Genomic DNA, 24140 nt, shown 5'->3' with positions numbered 1-24140 from the left:
AAAATACAGCCAAATTAAAATCAATTCAATTTAACATATTAGAGTGACAGACAAACTTGGGGGTGGGAGAAGCTAGAGCTTTCTCAAAACAGCTCCAAAATCATTCAATGGGGAAAAATTCTACTTAAAAAAAAAAAAAAACAAAAAACAAAAAAAAACTGCTGTATTTGATTTGTATCAAACATATTCATTTATTGAAGAGCTACTAAAAAGATGCAGCCATCTAACTGTCAGAAGAAAATCTTTAAAGCAGTCAAAGGAAGCTTCCTTATGCTTAAGCTCAAAAAAAAAAAAAAAACAAACAAACAAAAAACCAAACCCCACAATTTATGAGCTGCAAAAAGGGCAGAGAATGCATGATAAAAGATAGCCTCTCCACAAGGAACAGCCAGCTGACATCAGGAAAGTCCCAACTATGGAAGATATATGGCAAGTTACTATGCTCCTCTCTTTTAAGCTCTGGCTTCAGAAGGTCTTTTGATATTGGGGTGATCTTACCTGTTCACTAACTCACTCTTAGCCTGACACCCAGCTATGTGTCGTCGTCTTGACGCTGTGCGGGAAGCTTTGGTTGGGCAACACATTGTCAAAGTTAAAATCCAAAGTATCTCCATCCATGAGGTCGTTCCGAATAATGGACTCCATGTCGCAGTCCAAGCGCTCAATAAACATGCCATCCAAGTCACTGGGGAGCTTCTCTTGGTGGAGAATGCCCATCCTGCCGTAGCCATTGCAGCTGCTCACTGAGGAGTAGGCCCCCAGGGTGTTCATCTGCATGGGGTGGGACAGAGGCACTTGTAAAGCTGTCTTCACTGGGGCCAAGCGGTTCATACCCGAGGTGTGGGGCATGGTGTTGACCGCGTGGGGCAAGGCACGCCCATTAACTGCAGATGTTGGCTGGGTATGTCCAGGGTGGGTGTGGGAGCTAGGGTTCATCATTTTGTTATGAGATGCCTGGCTGCCATAGGTTGACATGACCGAATTAGGGCCCATCAACACATTCTGACCAAGGACCCGGCTGTTGGGTTGGGCGACCCCAGGATCAACCGCTGTCATAATGTCATTATGGGGAGGAGAGTCAGAAGTAAGCAACTCCTTCAAGAGTCCAGGTGCACAGTTATACTGATTCATACCTCCATAGCTCGATTTGTTGTCCTGAAGCGTTTGCATAGGCATCTGGGGTAAAGGGCTCATGCTGGACTGGCCATATGTATATTTTTGGTAGTTTGGGCTGGGTGAATTCAGACTGGTGTTTGGCGGTGCAAATGAGTAGCATGGTGTCTGCTGCATCATGGTGCCAGGTGAAGACTGGGTCGAAACAGTTAATGGCGTTGGTGATGAGAGAAGGTTGAGATTATCCAAAAGATTTTCCATATTTTCAGGACTGCTTATCTCAGACAGACTGGGTAGAGTAGAGGCCATCTTTGCAGCAGATGGTGGGTACACCATAGAATGCACATCCCCATCTCCAAGATCATCCTGTTCGGTCATAATGGGAGAAAGTCTCCCACTAATAGTACTAGCATTTGAGCTAGTTCGAGGGCGAAATGTACTCCAGTTATCAAAGTCATCGTTGCTGTGAGAGCCAGGGCTCGCAGGCCACTTAGAAAACTGAGATCCTGGGCTGTCCCCAGCACCCTCCTGGCCAGACTGGAGAGATGCTTTTTTCTTAGCAGCCCGGCCCCGGCTCTTAGCAAATTTACTATTGTTGTCCATGGAAGCAGCTCTTCTCCGGGGGGATTTTCCACTCTTGCCTCCCTCTGGATTGAGCATCCACCAAGAACTTTTTCCAGTCCCTTCATTCTGCACACGAATGAACTTGCTGTGTAGGGACAGATTATGGCGAATTGAATTCTGTAAAGCAAAACATCATGTTAGAAACACAATACTTCTCCAGTTGGAATACTTACTATTTGGTATAGATAGATAGACATTGGAAGACAAGTAAAAAATTTTTAAAGTTTGTGGTACAGATTTCAACCCATACAATCATATGGGTTCTGAACTCCACTATAAAAGAGCTCAAACCAGTACAAGAGAAATAGTATCTTATCTTAAAAACAGTATCTGTATCTTAATGTAATGAGGGGACAAAATTAAATAAGCACTATTATGGACATCTTTTATATAGCTATATTTTATAGGGCAATTACAGAAACTGATTTTAAAACCACTTAAATTTTTGCTTGGCTACAATGCTATGCAAATAGCCCTCTGTAACAAAGTGCTATCAAAAATCTTTTCCATTCTATCACCCCTAAAACTACTGCCAATTCTCTTCAGATTGCACATATGCCATTTACACAAGTGAGAAGTTTTATATTACTGGGCCCACATGATTATGGAAAAGAAAGAAGTGAAGCAGGGTATATTTTTAGTTAAGAATTAAAAGCCTGAAAACTAGCAAGACATAGATTCCTTTCTACCTTTCAAGTCCATGAGGCAAATATAGGTGAATATAAAACAAACAGGGTCATATTTCTTATTTCAGAAAGTTGAACTGCCGGGGCGCCTGGGTGGCACAGCGGTTAAGCGTCTGCCTTCAGCTCAGGGCGTGATCCCGGCGTTATGGGATCGAGCTCCACATCAGGCTCCTCCGCTATGAGCCTGCTTCTTCCTCTCCCACTCCCCCTGCTTGTGTTCCCTCTCTCGCTGGCTGTCTCTCTCTGTCAAATAAATAAATAAAATCTTAAAAAAAAAAAAAAGTTAAACTGCCAAAAAAGGGGGAAAATTTAAATTCCAGTGTTGTCCACAACCCCCTACCTCCCCAAAATAACCGGTAATATGTGCCAACTAACTCAACGTCAGTCTACATCGGAAGTCAAGCTCTGTCCAAAAAGACCCCCTGGGTCGGAGCGGGGGGAAGAAGTGGTGGGCAGTACAAAGAGCTCCAGGCTTCAGTCGCTAAGTACAGGTGTTCCATGACTAAATTGTGCCACGTGTATGCCTAATACAATTAGTAAAGAAAATCAACTTAACTTTGGGAAACTGCTTGGCCCCTGGGAAACTGCTTTGCCCCAAGGTGCCTTAAGTTTCCTTATCCGTAAAGCAGAGATAAATAATAAACCCATTTAGGGCTATGTGAGGGATTAAATGAGATACAGTTTATAAAATGTTGAGTGGTGTCTGGCACATGGTAAGCAGTCACCAAGAAGTAGGTACCAGATCCCAACTTTAGGGACACAACTATATTGCCAATCTGAGCCCTGCTCCCCTCTTCCTATTCACTGGGGGTATGGGTAGGAGCTTAGTGGTATTAGAAACACACATACACCCACAACTCCAAACATACTGGAGGCCAGAGACAGTCTCAAGCTCTAGTAAAAGCAGCAAAGCTAGGCTGCAAACAAGGAAGCCCCAATTTGATTCCTCCAATGGACACACACTGAGACTGCCAGCATCTGGAGAGCCTCTGGGACATATGGAAAAGGGAAAATGGGCTCCAAAGGAGGGGCTCCAAGGGACTCCTGTCCCTGGTCTTGTAGCTTTTTGTTCCCCATACAGAATAGGGCACCACAGTAGACCCTTACTAGCTGCTCATTCAGCAGCCTCTGTCATAAGGGCCCTGAGCCCAAGTTCAGGAGCAGGATTCTGGGTCCTAGCCACCAGAAGCAGGGCCTTATGCATGACTCCCAAGCCTTCCCTGGTGCCCTCTGCCAACTGGGTACAAGGCTTAGCAGACTGAGCCCCCTGGACCTCTGTGGCCCCTCTCCCTGACCACGAAAAGGCTCTGGCTGGATCTGTGGTCACCCAGGGATGCAGCCACAATGCCCACATCCTTCTGCCATCAGTGTGGGATACAGATGCTTGAGTGCCAATCGCTGTGCCAGAAAAAGCCTTTGCACAGCGGGACAAGGCCAGGGCTTCAACAAAAACCATGAATTCAAGTTCTTCTTATTAAAAAGAGATTGAAAACAGAAAAGAAAAATAAATCTCCCTTTCTAAAAAGATGCAAAAATCAGAGTAGACTGAGGCTGGACAACCAGGGCTGAGAAATCCATATTTCAAAATGCCCTCTGACCCTCTGTACTACATTCCACCCAAGGATTGCAACAGAGCAGCGACGTGACAAGCCCTTCTGCCAGGGCCTACAGTGAGTGCGGGGCAGATACGGCCCTGAACGGGGGCTTCCAGGCTGGATGCAGGGCAGGTGCGCAAGTGGGTGGCAGTCAGGTTTCTTTTGTTCCCTAGACTTTCCTCTTCCTTCCCGCCTCTTGACCTATCCCCAACTCAAGAGGAGCTTTGAGGAAGACTTTAAGTACATACAAGAACCCCTAAAAGAGGCCAAGTACTACATTTCTCCAGTGGCCTATTTCATTCCCAGAAGAGGCTCCAAACCCTACGGAAGGATCTTAAACACACAGACACCTATGTAGGCTCCAAGAGCCACAGCCTCATCTCCTGGGCCCACCAACACCAGCAAACCAAGTTCTAAATTCGTCCTTGAAGAGACAGGCCTGTCCCTGGGGTAGACCTGGAAGGGAGCCGAGCACTCTGACCCTGTGACATGTTCTATAGGCTGAAAGTCTGGACATTTGCACAATATTCCATCATGACTATCTCGTTCTTGGAACACAGCAGACACGCAGATAAGCCACCATGAAATCTCTGGAGGAAAGGAAGCTTGACTCCTGTCCCTGTCACATTTAGTTAATGATGAAGGGGGAAGATCCTCCTAGATAACGGCTTCCTGACTGTCTGCGCTGACTGGTGGGAGGGTGGCACAGCTCTACAACACACATAATTAGATCAGGTCATCTGTAACTGCAATTAGGGGACATTTTTAACAAGACTGCAGAATGCGTAATGATGAAATCTTTAAAAAGTTCAGGAAGCATTCACTAGCTCAGGTGGGCCATTCGCTAACTCACTACTCAGACTTAGTCTTACCCCCCCCTTTCCAAAAAGGGGGCTCATAGCAATCCCCTACTTATCAAAACATCACGCTCTGTATTTTTCTAAGAGGACATTTCAGGTCGCTCTTTGAGTAACAGAGCTGTCTTCTAACTTTGCCAACAATTAAAAAAAATTTTTTTCCAAACAGGAAAAGGTTTGCTGTGCAGGCCTTGTTACAAAAATTCCTGTTTTTCATGCAGCCAGCAGGGCTCTGGTGGAGAGGGAGGAGGGTGGCGAGTAGGTAAATCTTGTAAAAATGTGTGCCGCTATTAATGGTATTATGTCTGCAGATCCCTGCGGGGCACAGCCACGGCTGGAGGGAACCGCAGTTCTCCCGTGAACTGTGCAGCAGAGCCACAGGCGACTGTCAGCGCCTGGAGGTACTTCGTTCTTCAACTATGAACAAAATAGTACCTGAGGAATGAGGCAGGCTGTGAAGAAGGAAAACTCAGGCACCTCAAGTCACTTACCCAAATCCTGAGTTTTTACAAGACGCCATTAGGGGCTCCACTGTCCCCTCCAAAGACACATCAGCAGATTTCCTCTCCGCCAGCTGTACTTTCCTGCAGCCTGGGCTTTTTACTAAAGCTGAGCTGGATGTCCTCTGCACATAGCCTCTCCGCAGCCTGCTCCCCCAGCCGTCCGCCAAGCAGGGCAGCACGTTCTTCTTGGGAAGCCTGACCCGAGGAGCCCGGTGGGCCGTGTCGGGGGCGGGAGTAGCTGCACGAGGAAGGTATGCACTGCTTGTTCAGCCTGCTTCTAACTCCCAGGTGTTCGATTTCATGAGCTCTATGGATTCCAAGCTGCTTAAAGGGCAAGGGCTGAGGTATGTTTTTATTTCCTAATCTCAAAGCCCCTAGAAGATGCTCTGTGCACATGCACGTGCACACATACACACACTCTGCACACAAGACAAATTCAATGAACGTCTGTTGACTGACATCCCAAACACATCACAGGGAAGATGTACTGTCTTACACATCTTTTATCCATCTGTTCGTGTACCAATTCATGCCAAGTAACATTTATTGGGGCCTATTTTGTGCTAGGTGCAGGGAGACAAGAGAAGGAATTTATGATCTACCTGGGGCAAGAACAAGTCCACCTAAATGGCCACTTGGGACAGAAAATGATGCACAAACAACTGTCCAGGAGCACTGACATTTTCCTGCCAAAGGTCACCACCCCACCTCCTCCAACTTCTCTCTCAGCCCAAACGTCCCTTCCTTCTGGAACCATCCCATCCTATGGCTCTCTAACACAGGACCTTGTTTACTCACCACAATTACGATTCTGCTATGTGTGGTCCCTTGGGGGAGTGTCTGGCTCCCCACTACACTGAAAGCTGCATGAGCTCGGGACCTGGTCTGTCTTCTCGTACACTGTATCCTCACAGCTCCATCACCAAGAGGCACTCAAGTATCTGTTGAATGGATTAATAGGTTCTACATTTACAGGGTTGTTGTGGAGATGAAATGAGATAACACATGTAAAGTGCCTACCTCAATCAATATTAGCTGTTGTTATTATTAGGATAATGGCATCTATAAAATAACACATCTGTGTTTTAAAGACTTATCTGTATTATAACCATTAGTGTTATTTACGATCATGCCTTGCGCTGCTGCCACTAACATAAGGCTTTTACATGTTAGGTACTGGGAAAACAGACCAATTTGAGGGTAAGAGATAAGATGTTTTCTCTCTGCACTAGATAAGTGTCTCGGGTGCTGTGGACCGACGTTAATAAGGAAGGAATTCAGATACCAAAGCCAGTCTATTACTACCCTTGCCGAGAGTGTCACGAGAATCCTGAAGTCTTCTCAAGGTGTTGCCACAAAGCCTTGCATGTGGGCATCACGCACGGCTGCGGGCTCGCCATGCTCTGGACTCAGCCAGTGTGGGATGGGGAAGCAGTGGCAGGGATTACACAGGCCACAGTCAAAGATCACAGTCTGGTGTCTCTTTGGGGGGTGGTTACGACTGAGCCCTGCTGCTGGTCTCCTGCCTCCCTGGCTGGTAGAAGGTAGGTTCTGAGGCTGGTCCCTAGAGACCCTGAGGACACAGGACAGGAACTGCTCCTCCCCAGGATGCTCCCAGCCCTGCTGTCTAAAACAATAATCAGAGAGCCACTTAAGTATAAGCAAGAAGAAATCTTCATTCCTTTCATTTACTTTTAAGTTTTTGATTCATTTTTAAATCTATTATGTTATATAATGTATATGCAATGTATTGTTATAGTACAAGTGAATAAATGTAACATCGGAAAGGGTATGTGATTTTTACAAAAACATTTAGAGACCCCTAGTCTATTACAGTAGGCTTCTAGTCTACTAGAAGCCTGAACCAAGAAAATCTAGAGAGCAGAACCAGCCCTAGAGTCAAGTCTAGCAAACTCTTTGGCCCACCAGACCTGGGTTGAAGGAACGGTCTGGTCTAGCTCTCAGTTTGCACTTCTCATCCCCTTCCCTGCCCCAGGCTCCTTCCTGACCACTCCTCTGTACCCTGGACCCTCATCCTCCTGAATTCTGCCATCTGACTCGAGCCGCCAGCTCGGCTCCATCTAGCCTGTCCACTGGTGTGCGTGGAGACCACCACCTCTTGGCCATAGGCCTTACCACCACTCCACTTTTATTCCTACTTGGCAGTTCTAAGACTACTCTGGTCTTTGTGTTTAACCAAAAAATAGAACAAAACCATCAACTTAAGTTGGCCTTCATACTTTATGTCTGAATTTTACTTTATACACAAACTGCTTTTAAAACCTCATCTCATTCCACACTTGGAGGATCCCTATAAGGCAGGTATTACTGAACCTGTTTTAGAAATGGGAAAACTGAGACTCAGAAGATGAACTGTCCAACTAGGACTCAGGCCAAGGTTTTGTGAGTCTGCGTGCAACACTGCTGCCAGCTAGAAAAACCACCTCCTCGGCTTCTCCATTGTTAAGAACAATTAAAAGAACATACTTATGACTAAAGTTATACGAATGCATCTTGAGGGAGTGGAAATAATTCTGTTTACAAATACTAGTTTACAAAACTAATTTTCTGCCTCACTGGGTAATAAATTCACAAAATATGATTTGCTTTTAATTCTAATTCTAACTCTTTATGGCAGGAAACCATAGCAGCTGAAGTGTGAACTTCAGGTATGAGCATCACCCTGGGGAAAGCGTGTATAAGGAGGCTGTGGGGACCCACCAGGAAAATGGAAAGGCCCCAGAGGCCCCTGCAGCATAGAACTGCCCATCATCCTGCCACAGGGTGGGTGTGAGCAACAGTCACCAAGTCAAACAAAAAGAACTTCAAACTAAGACACTGGAACACATGACTAAATGAACTTGTTGTTCTAGAAATTCTAGAAATTCTTTCAAAATGCTAGACAAACTAGATTTTTCCAAAAGCACTTTATCTAATTTCTGTGAACTCTGTCAATGCATGCAATTGTTTTGTAGACTCCCAGTGTGGACCTGACTCCCTCCTCCTGCTTCCTCTCTTTTACACCGTCTCTTCCTGCACTTCTACGAGTGAAAACAAACTAAGGAGAAAGTCGGAATAATCTCTATTCAACAGAGTTCCCATTAGAGTTGCTAATAAAACAACTTTGTAAAATAATCCATTTTGCTTGCAAACAGAAGGAAAACATGTGACCATTTGCCAATTGTTCTTTTTCCAAGTGATGTCAATAGACACGCTATCAATAGAGAGCATATAGATGCAACTTTGAAAAGTGTTGTAATAGAAGATCTGCCAGGAATAGCTAATCTACATGCTTACACATTAGGCTCCAGCAGCATTCAGCTCTTTTTCCCAAAAGGCTGATTATCATTGCCCAGGAACCTGTCCTTCTTGCCTGGACACCAAGGATCCCATAAGGCCACTCTCACCCTGGCTCTACACTGAGGACTCAACTTCTCCAGTGAGCCCAGGGCTGTGAAGAAAGGCCTCACAGCCTCCTAAAATTAGCAAACTAGAAGGCACTGGGAAGGTCATCTAGCCTAAAGCCCCCATTTCATATTAGGGAAAAGAGAATTCGGAAAGATTAAGATGCAGATGAAAAATGTATGAGTGTTCATTTACAAAAAGCAGTCGCACATGGGGCTTTATTCCTAGAAGAAATGTAAAACAAGTATGAAGAACGTGCAGCGTCCCTCCCCTAGCCAAACCAATTCTTAGCTATAGATTCTCAAATGGCTATAGATACACATTTAGCTCTAAACAGCTTTCTCTCTGACTCAAATCATTCCAAAGAAGGAAAATATGACTACATTAAAGAACCTCCAGCAAAAAAAGCATGTGGGAGATTATGCTCTCATGTAAAACACCACCAAAAAGACAAATGTAAGAACTCATGAGCACCATGAGAAGCTTCACGTTTGCGAGGAAGCACAGAGAGACAGAACCCAGGGTCAGGCTGACTGTGGGGCACCCTGAGTGAATGCCTTGATCTTGCTAAGCTTCAGTCCATTTGTGAAACAGTAATTACACAGGATGCTTAGGGACCGAACAGCAGCATGTATATGGAAAGCATTTAGTACACCCCTGGATACAAAGCTGAGGAAATAAAGGTTGGCTGTTTTGTGATAGGAAGCAAAGGGTTACATAAACAGGAATTTTAAAGCTATCATGAATGGTTACAACTTGATTAAAAACCATTCATCACAAACTTCCTGTTTAACAGGCTGCCAGCCTTCCTTAGACTTGTTTCCATGTCCTCACAACTGAACTGCCATCCTTCTCTTACAGAAAAATTGTTTTCGCCCCTTAAGGGGACTTTAAAATGCAAAAATGTGATTGTTTAACTGGTGTGTTCTGTTGGCTTTTTGGATGACCTATGTCAGAACACGTGTGTCCATGAGGTTGTTCAAGGAAAACGAGGCAGACCAGCTGACTGATGACAGATTATATTCAGGAGGGCAATTATTACAACAGTGCTCTTTCTCATTCCTTCTCGCACACTAGTTACTCACCAGAGTTTACTTTGCTGAGAACAGACCCTATGAGAGCCCTGAAGAAGTGGGGGATTTCAAGAACACATTGCAGGACAAAATATCTGGGAAAAAGGTGAGCTACAAGTGAACGGGACTATGTACTAGGAACAAAGAAGGAAGAGAGGGGCACCCCCAGCCCTAAAGGAAGGACCAGAAGAAACCTTGCAATGCAGAAAACAGATGATGACCCGAGGACGCAAGACAATTCATTCCTGCCTGATCTTTGATAAGCTCTCACATTAGTCAAAAGCCTAAGTATCAGAATAACATGCCAGCCAATAACCTCACCGGTTTAGGATTTAAGAAAAAAATCTTCAGAGACAGAACAGAAAATTTACTTAACAATATCAAAACTATCGCAAGCTTTTATTTTTCAGAAGGTCATAATCAAAAAGGAGCACAGTGCTTCCCCTTGCTGTGTCCTACAGCAAAACCCCATATCAGAGAAAGCTACTGTTTTATGATAGAAAGGGTAAAGCCCTTAATTTTCAGAACGTGAAAAGGAAAGTCTTTCCTGTACCATTTAATGCCCCATGCTGTACACACTATCAGAAATTAGGAACCGCAAAAGACAAAACTCAAAACAATCCAGGTAAGGTTGAAAACTTGATATAGATACAAGCAACTTTCCTCATGTTCCAGATCACGGGGCATTTATCTTAACCACTCTCCCTCCAGGACTTCCATAAAAGTTGTTAATGTGGACCCCCGTTTAAACAAAGTGTAGAAAACAAACTACCTCATGCTGTGACACACTTAGGCCGGATCACAGTGCCACAAAATCCAACAAGGCCACTTTCCAATGAATGTCATCAACCCTGGCTAATTAGGTCCCAGTGGCGGATATAGAGACAAAATTTCATTTAGCTAGAATTCTCTTAAATGTGTGTGTGTGTGTGTGTGTGTGTGTGTGTGTGCGCGTGTAAGAAACCTACAGGCTAACTAAGGATTTCAACGTGGAGCTTGTTTCTCTTGGGATTAATTCAGGTTCTGTGCAGCATGTAGGCATACTTGGCGACCCTTTAACCCACTCACCTCCTTCCCCAGGGAGGCACACAGACCAGGCACTGCCAAATCCACAGCAGCGAGCTTCAACTCCCCACCCTGCCCATTTAGGTGACCTAAAGGAGCCCATCCTTTCTGAAACTTCGGTCTACTTTCAAGATTTATTTCTGAGTGCAGTGCAGAGCCTGACCAGGGGCTCAGTCTGACCCTGAGATCATGACCTGAGCAGAAACCTAGAGTCAGACGCTTAACCGACTGAGCCATCCAGGCACCCCTGAAACTCCGATTTAATTAACTACTCAGAAAATGGACTTTTTGCTGCCCCTGCCTAATGGCGGTCTCAGTCACATAGGGCTGCACCACAGCATCTTGTTAGAGGAAACTCATTTGTTGCCGAAGTGATCCTGCGGTTTCCTAATGAAAATTTTTGACCATTTTATAGGCCATACCGTTTTTCTCATCTTCGATGGCTCTACAAATGCTCTGCTTTACAACGCAATTAATTACCTCTGTATTTGGCTACCAGAAGAATAACTACTGGTATATCTGACTACCACAGTAAGGTAAAACAAAATGAAAACAGAACACTTTAGAAGTTATTTTCTTCTGATGAATAACTCAAATAAGGCATAAAGTAAAACACAGCATATAATAGCTTGATCAATTTTCAAGTTTTCTAGAGATATTAAAGGACCAAAATGAACATTAAAATATTTTGTTGGGGTTAGTGACCGAACTATTTACAAGAGCCAATGAAAAACTTTATGAATTGAATATAAATTCAAAAGCAAGAACACTGAAACTTTGATGGGTTAAAATCTCTAGGACAGGGGCACCAGGGTGGCTCAGTCGGTTAAGTGTCTGCCTTCAGCTTAGGTCACGATCCCAGGGTGCTGGGATCAAGCCCCGCATCGGGATCCCTGCTCAGCGGGGAGCCTGTTTCTCTCTCTGCCTGCCTCTCCCCCTGCTTGTGCCCTGTCAAATAAATAAATAGTCTTTTAAAATAAAATAGAATCTCTAGGATAACATCCCATCCATAGAATGTACAATCTAGAATTGTTTTTTACCCTAAATATGCTCACTGTCTGGAAAATCCAGGGAAAAATGATCCCACTGAATGCACAATCTATTTACCAAGAACTGCTACTCTTAGTAAACAAAATTTAAAAGTATGAAGTCCAAGTGGCTTTTTCAATTTTGGAACTCAAATATAACAAATTCAGATTACAAGAAGAATGGAAAGAAACTGCAAAAATATAATATTCTGAATTATATATTATTTGCAAAATAAAGTTTCCTTAGTTATACAGAATCTTGAAACTAGCTTGCTTGCCCAATATTCTGGCTAAGGGGCCTAAAGCAACAATGAATGATTTGTGACTGCTAAGCATACATTGTTTTTCATTTGGGGGCAACCTCCCAAAAACTCTTGTCCCAAATCAAATAGTTATAAATAAAAAAATCACTGGCTGACCTAATACCAAAACCTAATAGCAAAACCATTTGGGCCCATCTGCTTCATGATAAAGCAAAATCCCCCCTGCCATGGGAGACTGGACCCAAGCCAGGGCTGTTTCCAAGCATCCTGCAGATATCCGGGTCCAATTCAGCAAGCGGACCACAGAGACAGTAGGTCTGCTGCATAACAGCCCTACTCTCCACACCTTCCTTCCAAATGGCTGAGGCTCCTTCAGCACCACCAGGAGCCCAAAAGAACCTCAAACAAATGTTTCAGAAATGCAGCTTTCATTGTTAGCTAAAGGCCTACAAATATTATAACCTTCAAGGCCTCCCACAATGTGTCCACCCTAAAACCACACCTCCCCACCAGCACAGATCCTCTGTCCTAACATGAGGCTACATTTCACTTCTCAAACGACACGTGTACACAGGGCTCTCAGGGCAATATGGTACTGCACTTACTCGTAAGACCAGCTTTCCTCCCCAGCATAAGCACCCAAGCCATGAGCAGCAGCCTCCTCACCCCTGCATAGGTACGGACACTCCACCTTAGAAGTAAGCGCATTTGAGGTTAGTGGTGCCCACCGGATCTGTAACCTGTCAGGCCTCAAGTCAAGATGAAGGTCAGTCATGGGAGAAGTCCTGGGAGAAAGGACTTCACCACCAAGATCATCCTGGGGTTCCGGGAATGCTGGAAGGCCCTAGGCTCCAAGGTGAGTCTGCCCTGGAAACAGATTTAGGTGACCGAGGGACATCCCACCATGAATCCTCTGTGTTTCACAGGGTTTTTAGCTCAGCTGCAGAGCGAGGCAGGTCCACGTTCCAGGCAGCGAGAAAACCAAGCAAGACATGAAGGATCCCCAGACCACCTGAGGACCCCCACCTGAGCATCAGCAAACCTTACCGTCTCCACAGTTTTCCTTGCATTAAACTTTTTACTCCGCTGCTGCATTTTCAATTTGTGTCCTCTTTAGAACCATGAACACTGCAGCCAAGAATTAAAAGTGCGAGAATGTTTATAAATCTCCAAAGACAAAAACCTCACAGCTACCTCTAGTAGTAATAAATATCATCTTTAGGAAGGTGTTATCTTTTTTTTTTTTTTTCAAGATTTTATTTATTTATTTGACAGAGACAGCCAGCGAGAGAGGGAACACAAGCAGGGGGAGTGGGAGAGGAAGAAGCAGGCACCTAGCAGAGGAGCCTGACGTGGGGCTCGATCCCAGAACCCTGGGATCACGCCCTGAGCCGAAGGCAGACGCTTAAGGACTGCGCCACCCAGGTGCCCCGGAAGGTGTTATCTTTTAAAATGCACTAACTACACATAATGTTCATTCGTTGTTTTGGGCTGAGAAAGCAAAGGGAGAATTTTATACAGTTAGCTCTATCTTAAATAGAAACCAGCGAAGGAAAAATGAATAAATGAACCATTTCCTAGGATGATTCAAACCGACGGAAAATCAGAACTTCTCACCTGAGCCCAAAGTTTACAGTACTATACCTTAAACTCCTCTTTCGAACTCAGTGCTCACTGTTCTCAGTGTTACCACTTTGCATTTCCTCCAAAAGGGAGCTGTGAAGAGCAACCATCACATCGTGCCTGGAATCCTGTACACAGTACAAATGTTCTGCGTCTCTCCCAGGCTACTGCGTTCAAGGAGACTGAGGCACAGTTAGGGTTTCCACCACAGTGTATATTCAGGGATGCCCTTTTCTCCACTGCCTTTAAAAATTGTGTATTTGCCAATAAGGTTCGGTATAAAGGGTCTTTCCAGAGGGCAGGTCCTGTATTTGGGTCCAAGTTAGGTCACGGACTCCACAGGTCAATCTGACATGACAGGTTTGATGGTGCCCCCAGTGCCTCACCACCGTATCACCCAACGGAGTATCATGAAGACTGAATGAGCGCCGATGTTTAGAAACCACGCAGCATATTCAAAATGTAAAAGATGCTAACAATTTCCAGCATCTGAGCGAAATCTTCTGGAAATTCTTGACATTCTAGAACAAAAGTAATAAGGTTTTCTAGAAGTTGTCACTCCCGTTATCACAGATACTTAACTACAAGCAGTGACATCAGTCTAAGAGCTTCAGCATGTCACCTCTTCTCAAAGGTCACTTTTCTCTAAACAAATGGCACTCTCTTCAGTATTAATTTTTTATTGCTGAGAAAAGTAGTTTAGTCAAAATCTTTGTTTTTAAAGATTTTATGTATTTATTTGTCAGAGAGAGCGCGCGCATGTGCGTGCACAAGAGCAGGGGCAGAGGGAGAAGCAGGCTCCCTGCCCAGCAAGCAGCCCAACACACGACTTGATCCCAGGACCCTGGGATCATGACCCGAGCCGAAGGCGTTCCAATTTAGTAACCAACTGAGCCACCCAGGAGTCCCAATTTAGTTAATTCTGACAACCTAGTTAAGATTGTAATAGATAGCTTAGAATTGTTACTGAATTGAACAAAGTTTGAAATAATTACTCTTCAGTGCAATCCTAGCCCCAGAAGGTGAATTTTTACATTTTAACCATTTTTAAAGTCCACAATACATTTCTATCAAACAATTCATGGAGACAGACACCAATACACCAGATAACTACTTTAGTCCTCAAAGTAGCTATAAGTTAAGCTAGAGTATCATGCAAACTTAGAACAAAACATTAGTTTTCTAGATTGGGTTGTGTGTGTGTGTGTGTTTACACACACCAGACTGTTCTGAAAAGACCGCAGGGTGAATCAGGGCTGGAACAGAACATGCTCAGTCAATCCCGGCCCAGCCCAGCGTCAGGGCACTGCTTTGTTGCTGGGGGAGAGGGGAGGGCAGTGTACCAAGAAGGATGGGTCTCACAGGACCTAGAGTCCGTCTTCTTTATTGGGAATACAAACAAAAGATAAAATTTTACATTTGTTTCGTCATTGAAAAATCCAACCAAAATTAATCAAGAAATTGAGCAAAGCCTAGTTGAAATCAGTCAAACGTAAACTATTTAAATCTGACAATCTCAGAAATTCATTTACTTATATTCACATTTCAGTAACATAAGTTAGGGTCTTGAAACGTGGCCAAATTGAAAGCAATCAATGTAATGTTCAATCAGCAAGTATCTGTTGAGCCTCTACTGCATGCTAGGTATACGATGGAAACAACAAAGTAGCGTGAGGTTCTTTCCTGCTTCAAGGGTTTTTCATGTATATGTATCTGTATGTGTATACATGGCCGACAACACAACAAAGGCAAGATTCGGATTGCTAAATAAAAAGGGAAAAGGATTCTTAATGGGAGGGCAGAGCATGAATCAAAGTTGACAGTGTTCTAAAACCAGAGAGACCTGGACTCAAATCCAGTTGCCACCATACACCACATGAGGACCCCTACGCACATGATGCACGATCTAACAGTATTTATCTTACTGAGTCACCATACTGAATGTTCAGTATGTACAGAGTACCCAATAAATACCAGCTAAGTAATATTTGTGAGAAAAAATATTTTAAAGCACTAACAAAACATGTCAAGAGAAGTCAGAAGAAGTAAATGTGGCAATGTCTGAGTTCAAACATAGAAAGCGGGAAATATGGTGGGAAGACACTTTTAAAAATAACTAGGAGCTAGGAGCTTGTATTACATCCAACATGTAATACACAGGAGAGCGAACAAAAGATCAGAATAAAGAAAGTATGGCACGGAACCTGGAGGAAAGTGCCAACCTATCTCCCTACAAGATGGTGAGAGAGAAGAAGAGTACGTGTCCTGCTTGGAAAGCAAAGTCTTCTTTGATTGTCCAAAAATGTCAATATGTGTGGGTGTCCATGCTTTAATGTGCATATAAACTTCTGTTGATAAGCAGAAGCCTCTCGGGGAGGTGCTGTTTTGGCACTGCTCTTCCCCACCCCGAGAGGTGTCTGTGGTTCCACCTGCTAAGGGGACGCAGCCACAGCTCGGGTGGAGAGACCGGTGTACGGAGCCAGCCTCACACGTGCCATCTTTAGGATCTGATCTATCTGAAAATGATGGGGTTTTACACTGAAGCAGCTGTTTGGCTTTTGTCTCATGACCTGAATGCTACTTGGTTGTTCTGGAACTCATGGCAAAATCTCTGATTTTTTCCTAGTCACAGGAGGGCAGGATCCTGGAGCAGGGACCATTTGTTTTCAAAACAAATTTTAAAATTCTCCCTTCGTGAAGTCCAATGTGTTTTCATACTTTCATCCATCGTTCACAACATTTGGCATACAAATTCAGTTCTCACTTTTGAAAGGTTTATTTTTGTTTCTTGAGGTCATTGTCTGGGCTCAACCATAACATCTTTCAGGTTGTTTTGAACTGCTAAAGGGAAATTAAAGGAAATAATGCCCTACAATGTAACCATGGACTGTTTGACATAAACATGGATAAAGCTACAACAAATTATTCACTAGTTAATTCAGTGCTCTGGTGGGTGCATATGAAATCCAGGGCCAAAAATGGCCCACCACAGCTGGACCACAGTGATGGGAGGATAAACTGAGATGACATCTGGCTCCCCAAATGTCCCCCACACAACACTCCCTCCCACCCTCACGAAAGAAACCACACACACACACACACACACACACACACACAGGTCTAAACCTTGGGAACTTAATATTTAATGGTTGATTAACCCATCAGAATTTCATTGTAAAAGCACATGATGGTGGGCAGAGACCCTACCACCCTTGGCCAACCCCAGAGACTCTTCTTCTTCCGTGGCAGAGATGCCCTGGCCTCTCTACCTGTCTCCTGCCTCCTTCCTTTTCTGTCCCAAAGTAAGTTAGCACCACCCAATTTATAATCAGGTCAAAAAGTCACAGTGTTACTAGCAAATAAAGAAACAATAGTAGATAGTTCAAACATTTTTTATAAAACTTAGATGACAAAGTGTCGTGCTTTCTCTGATCACTCTTCTGGAGGGACAGCTGAAGAACGCTTGCTGAGAGGAAGATCATGCCTTAGGTTGTTAAGTGTCCCATCTATTTCACAGCACCTTCTCCCAGTCTTTCCTCCTACTGAGATCATTTTATTCTCCCCACCAAAACAAAACCAAACCAAACATTTCCTCAATTAATTCAGAGTTTCTATCTTCTGATTTTAAAATACGACTGTACTGTAACTTCTGATCTACACTCAATTCCTGGAACAGCTTAAGATGAAAGCAGGTAGATCCTTTGCTCTTAGGAAGGATGGAAGGGGAGAAGGAAAGAAAGAGAAGAACAGATAAGGAAGAAAAAAAAATCAAGTGTGATATCCAAGATCAGTTCTAAGAAGATGGACCTGCTTCCTTGGTTTGAGATTTCAATGCAAAATAATCCATCATTTCTCCCTGGTTGGAACAATTTACTTCAAAATAAAAGAGTTCTGTTAGAAGTTCTGCTTCTGCTAAAAGGAAGGAGAAGAGCTGATTAATGAGATAGCTGCAGAATTTGCCATTTGCACCTATATCATCACCTCCTCAACATTAGCCAATCTAGTAAGAGGACCAAGTGCAAAGTTGAATATTAAATATTAAAGAAAAGCTGGGGGTAGGCATGTTGATGCAGATGGCTTCATACGGGGAATGTGCCTTGTCAAACATGTGCCAAGATGCAGCAGCATGCTGTTCTGGGTCCAAATTTCTTTAGTCCATCCTCGCCGAACAGTGCAGCTGTCATTCAGGTTACAGTTCATGGATCTTTACCTGACAGCGCTGACAGCTGGTCCTAGAATGCTGATCTTGTTAAGAACTTTCCTGTGTTCTGGTTAAAACCCTACTCCATAAAGCTCCTCCTGAACTGCTGACAAGGACATGATCACAAGGATTCCCCATGGCCAGCCCCCTACTCCACCCCCAAGGTAGTCTTTATTCCCAAAGCATCATCCCCAACCACTGCCCATGTAACAGCATCCCCTGGACTTTCCCTCCAGGTCCCCAAAGATTAGATTTTCCTCTAACCACCGAGGTCTCCTGGAACACCTCCAAAGTAAACCCAGGACAAAGCAGCACATTAACAGCACAATGAAGCATCTTGAACATGAGCTCCAAACAACCATGATTCCTCTTAAGGAGAGGAATTTGCAGGATTCTTCATGTTAATATACCAAGCAAAAACAAAACACCCTCCAGTAGACTTGTTGTTTCGTAAGTGTGGTAGCACGTACCACCCCCCCCCCCCAACATTTCAGATTCTTCACAGACTCTGCTATGTAACCAACATTTAGTGGCACAAGTTTTGGAAAATGCTACCCCAATGACAAGATGATGGTGAAAAGGAAGACCTAAGTCTAACTCTTTGTATGTAGCACTTTGGACACATTTTATATCCTGTCTGTCTCAGCTTTCTTGTCTACAAAGTGGAAAAAACAATGCCTGTCCTAACTGTCTCACAGAAGAGTCATAATGGATACCACTGCTCCAAAAAGCATAAACCAAGTACTATGCATTTGTGAGATTTTAGGATCGTGCCTGGGGCAGAGGGGGCACTAATCTGAAGCTACAGAGCTGCCCCCAAGATTCCAACCAAGAACCAGCTCTCACAGTTACCTTGGAAAGCCCAGGTGCTCTTTGAACCATACCTCTTACTCTCTTAAGAATGAAGGTGACACCGACTGTCCAACCAGGTCAAATTGCTCCATATGAAGTAGGTCTTGCATAGGCCCCTCCCCCAAACATCATACAGTTAACAGCAACAGTATCTTCAAAACACACAAGGCAGGGGCACCTGGGTGGCTCAGTGGGTTGAGCATCTGCCTTCAGCTCAGGTCAAGATCCCAGAATCCTGGTATCTAGTCCCATGGTGGGCTCCCTGCTCAGCGGGGAGCCTTGCTTCTCCCTCTCCCTCTGCCCCTCCCCTGCTTGTGTGCGCTCTCTCTCTCTATCTCTCTCTCTCAAATAAACACTTTTTTTTTTTAAATACCCGAGGCAGAGGTACCAGGAAAGAAGAAAAGGGCCCACTCTTGCTTCATTTCCAAATCTCTTCCACTTCCCTAAATGCTTTTGTGAGAGGAAGAGACAGACAAGGTACAGGAAGCAGGAGAGAAGGGGAAGGAAACGGAAGGAGTGTAGTAGGCTGATCTGCTTAGAAGACAGCTAAATGAAACAAGTAACAAAGAATCCGGAGCCTTCGCCTGGGTCCGGAAAATAGTAGAGTTTTGGCTGTGACACCACTCCTCACACTGTAAGAGCTGCAATGTGAGCAGAGGGACAGTTTCTGGGGACATGAAATAGAATGTGCACAGTCTCTCCCATGAGCACAGCAAGTAGCAGAATTAGTACAGAACCAGATGGGGCAAAAATAACGGCTAGAACTGGAAAGTTTGCATACAACATTTGACAAAGAATGTTAATTATGACGTCCCTGAAACCTCTAGTGCACACTTTTATTAGAACTTGTATCTAATATAAATGGTGCTCTTTATTACCAGTTACATAAGATCTGTATCGTCAATTATTTCTTTGACAAGATATTTTAATGAATATAATGATATTGTCTCTGGATGGTGAAGGTAATGGAGATTTTCACTTTCTAGTTTACCTTCGCATCTTATCTTTTTTGCTGTTATTAAAAGAAAGAGCATGTATAACTTTTATAATCAGAATAAAGTGACTTCCTTTGGGGGGTGGGGGTGGAGGACAAATAAAATACCTGAGCCTATTCTTTCAGGTATTCATTCAAAAAATAAAAATAATATAACACGGATTTCCTACCAAGTGCCAGGACCTGTATCAATGTGATACATACACACACACACAAACACACACACACACACAAATATTTACATAATGAAGTAAGATGAAGTTCACAAACCATACCCTAAGATTTTTGTATTTTCAGGAAACAATAGCTCTTTCCTTAAGCAGGAAGCGGAAAAAACAATAGCGTTACACAAAACTGGTAGGGTACAGCAGTTGAGGAACATGGGCTTGTTATTAGACAAAGATGGATTCTAACCCAGTCCTGGGACTTAGCAAATGCATGACCTTGGCTGAGTCACTTCACCTCTCTATGCTTCATCTGCCTCATCTGCAAAGTGGGAATAATAGTTGCCACTAAAACAGAGGTTTTTATAAAGATTAAAATTAGTCACACAAAGCACTTATAAGTACAAGATGTGAAGCAAAATGTCTAGCCTCTGACTACAAAGGCTAACCTCATCTGACCTCATGTTACCTCCCTGCACAAATTCAAAAAGCACCCAGTGCTGATTTGTTCTTTAGGCAAAACATATACAGGGTGCTGGGTCTTAATGTTTATCCAACCATTATTAGCAGTAGCAACAAAAGATGCTGTCATTTCAAGGTGAAAGTCATCCAGGGCACAATCAAGCAAAATAAGTTCAGCCAGAAGCTCAAACACATTTCAGATCAAAACAGTCTCCACTGCACCTCTTGGCGCTCATGTACGCACACAGCGCTTCAGTTAGGGAGACATGGACCTTCCTGGGTTATGGCCTGGGCACCAACATTTTTAAGTCCATCAGGAAAGGGTGTTGAGAGAAATAACAAGAAAGGAAACATTAAATCAAATGCTAGGGCACTTTCCTGGAGAATACAGAAGAGGATTTAGGCTTTCCCAAGGTTTAACAGGTGTCCAGAGTGGATGGGGCATCACTGAAAATTGTAGCCCGGTTTTGTGATCCCTTCCCTTATCTTGGACAGACCCTGCTGAGACACCGCTTGAAGGCAAAAAGGTGAACAAAAATAGAGCACAACAGCCTTCCCACTTGTTGCTGAAACGCATTCCTCCACCTTTGAAAAGATACTCATGCTAGCTTGCAGAGGGCTGCCCTCAAACAACAGTACAAATTGCGTTTAAATTGGGAAACCAGCTGCTCCTTGATCAGTCATCCTTTTATCAACAACAGAACTTTAATTAGCCCCCATCTGCTTCCTGTTTTATGCCACAAATCTTAACTTTCACCTGTTTAGACCAAACTGCAGTAACTACACCCACAGTAAATAAAAGCAATTAACTTTTCATACAACATGGAATTAATTCTCATTAAGCTCATATTGGGCTATTCAAAATAGTACATAATTCAAATCAACTATTTTCCCATAAATAACAATGTTCTATACTAAAAATTCAACAGAAACTCTCTCCCACCCACATCTTCTTGAATTTTTTCCATTAAGAAGGTTTTCAAGCTGTCTGGCTTCAATTTCCTGATTTTACTGTTAAGTATGCGGTCATGTCAGGTCATGTAACAACAATGGATAAATCTCAAAAACATAATGCTGACTTTAAAAAAATCAAGTTGCAGAATGATACCTATGTTAACTGACAATGTTTATGTAAATGTCGGGGGGGGGGGGCGATGCGTGTTCCTCTATAGGGTAGGGGGACCTGCATGTAACAGCCTGGCCAGGACGCAGACTTCTTGAAGGAAAGGGACCCTCCAAAACAAGAAGGCTTAGAGCAAGATGAGTGACATTTGTTAAAATCTGGCGGGGGGTCATGTGGGTGCTAATTATGTTAGCCTCTGTGCTTTCCTAGATGTTTAAAATAGTTCATAAAGTTGTAAGATAAAGACAAATGGAGAATGGCCAGCAGCCAGCAAGGGAAGGAGAGCTGGCCCCTGCACTTTCTTGGCCCTACCACACAGGCACACACCCATCTGATTGCTGGGGCTTGAAAAGGCTCCCCGAACGATTCTCGTGCCACCCCCAAACTCATCCCTTGAGAAAGGCTGAGTAACAATCCACTCTCAAGGGCAGGGACGCTGCTCACTCATCTCGAAACTGCCCACACTCACCTACCCAAGTCAGTACCTGAGATATAAATATTATTTGAATAAATCAATAGATAAGCAGAAGAGGATTCTTTGTTCTATTATCTAGCCCAGTAACCAAACACATTAAGTCAATTTTCCTTTCCTGAAGGAGTCTAAACAGATGAGTAGTTATCGCTCCAAACCAATAATCAGAATCTTCTAGAAAGCCTGTTGAAAAGAGAAACACTTAAAGCCCCTGGCTCAGGTGCTAGGATTCAACAGGTATGAATGGAACGGAACGGGACCAGGGACCTGTTATTAAAATGCTCACCAGGTTTGGAAACAACTGGACTAGCTTAATGACCAACATTCCTTTCAGTTCTGATATTCTAAGAAAATAACTCAACTGTGTTATTTCATATAGATTCTGATTCAACAGCAAGAGGATGAAATCCCAGAATATTCTTAACAAGTATCTCACATGATAGGCAAGTTTGCGAAATGTGGTGGTAATGGTACTTTGGGTCATTAACACCAAATAATAAAAGACTATTTATGAGTATGATGTTATTTAATAAATGATTAAGAAAAGATGTTTAAAAATATAATTATACGGTTATGGATAATAGCCAGTTCATTCCGAGATCAATTTTTAAATCATCATTGTTTTTCAAAAGAAAAACAGAAGCATCGTTAGTGAATGAGGACGTGTCAACCTCACCTTTCAACTTCCTGGAATTTTCCTCCCCCGCTTTCCCCTTTAATATTTCCCTTGGACACACACGGCCAACTTCACAATGGAGTCTTTACGAGATCATTGCTCCAGATACCAACAGGCCAGTCAGGGACTGGTGGGAGGAACACAACTGCAGCCTGAACATCCCTGCTTCAAGAGCTCCTGCTTTGCAGAGAAAGGGTAATGATTTATCAAACACTGAGAGCACCTAAAATTCCTTTACACTGACAACAGCCCATCTGATTGCGGGGTGAAAGTGGACTTCACATTTGCTCTGAGGAAATGAAGAGTGGAACGTACTTTCATGGGACCAAAGATTTTACAGACAACTGAGCATAGATCAGATGAGCCTGACTTAGGTTAATGCAGAAGAAAAGGAGCATGAAACCCCCCCATCCCCCCATCCAGCCAAGTGGATCCAAACCAGCGGCCAGTTTTCAAGGGGTGAATGCAAAATCTAAATGGCAAGGATGTCCAGATAAGTGTAAAACTATCCTGGCTAGTCTGTCACATTGGGGTTCAAATCACATCAAACATCTTCTGGGGTCTTTCAGTTAGTATATAATTTTAACTAGTTCCACGTTTGAGACCAATCCAAAGAGGCACTACTTTCTTAATTCAGCCCAAATCCCCTCCATGTGCACCCAAGTGAATCATGAACTCCCTCCTCCTTGCGTCATGCTTGCGGGCCAGTCTTCCACATATGGATGTACCCGCCTCTTCTCCCCTAACTCCACCGCTATTGCCATGACAGGAAGGTCTTTAAAAGAATAAAGGTGGGAAAGCCCTCAGGCCAAAAACTCCGGATCACAATCCATAAAGCAGTGAAATCAATTTTGAGGACTGAGGCCAGCAATTTTTAAACCTAGTAAAATAGAGTGTATCTCACACAAAAGGGCAAGTACAATACTACTGCGTAGAACTCTTGTATCATGTGTGCGCTCATGTACACTGAGTCATACTATAAAGTGGATTTCTTAGTATGCATCGGGCTGGGGAACAACTGAGAAAGCCACAGAAACAGAAAAAAACATACTACTTCCTAGAGGACAAAGCTCCAGGGAAGGCTTACTGACAAAGCCTAATCAAAGATAGTACAAGTACGCCAGGGTTTCTGGAAATATCCCATAACCTTCAGGGAGCTCCCACTCTGCACAGGCAACAGAGGGGTGTTCTTCTCGGTGGCCCACAAGGGCAATGTGCTTCTTTCCACCTGGAACAAGGAAGGATGCGCAATGGGAAAGGGTTGTGTAGTATCATGTTGGACAGTTTTTACCCAAGTTATTCCTGAACAAGTTATGTTCTTATCAACAGAAGGAACAGGGCATGTTAAACCTTCACAGAGT

At 43.6% G+C, this 24140-nt stretch overlaps 1 protein-coding gene across 1 annotated transcript in view; it reads right to left on the bottom strand.

Moving 5' to 3' along the window:
- FOXO1 (forkhead box O1) overlaps window positions 1-24140 on the bottom strand; it is a 99134-nt gene that overhangs the window by 3386 nt on the left and 71608 nt on the right. The window contains exon 2 of the mRNA XM_026493185.4: window positions 499-1854. Coding sequence (XP_026348970.2) covers window positions 517-1854 — 1338 coding nt within the window. The 3' untranslated portion in view covers window positions 499-516. The remainder of the gene's footprint in view (window positions 1-498; window positions 1855-24140) is intronic.

This window comes from Ursus arctos, unplaced genomic scaffold, assembly GCF_023065955.2.
Source record: "Ursus arctos isolate Adak ecotype North America unplaced genomic scaffold, UrsArc2.0 scaffold_10, whole genome shotgun sequence".
Lineage (NCBI taxonomy): Eukaryota > Metazoa > Chordata > Mammalia > Carnivora > Ursidae > Ursus > Ursus arctos.
The sequence above is the reverse complement of the archived record's forward strand: the minus strand, read 5'-3'. Positions and strand labels throughout refer to the sequence as shown.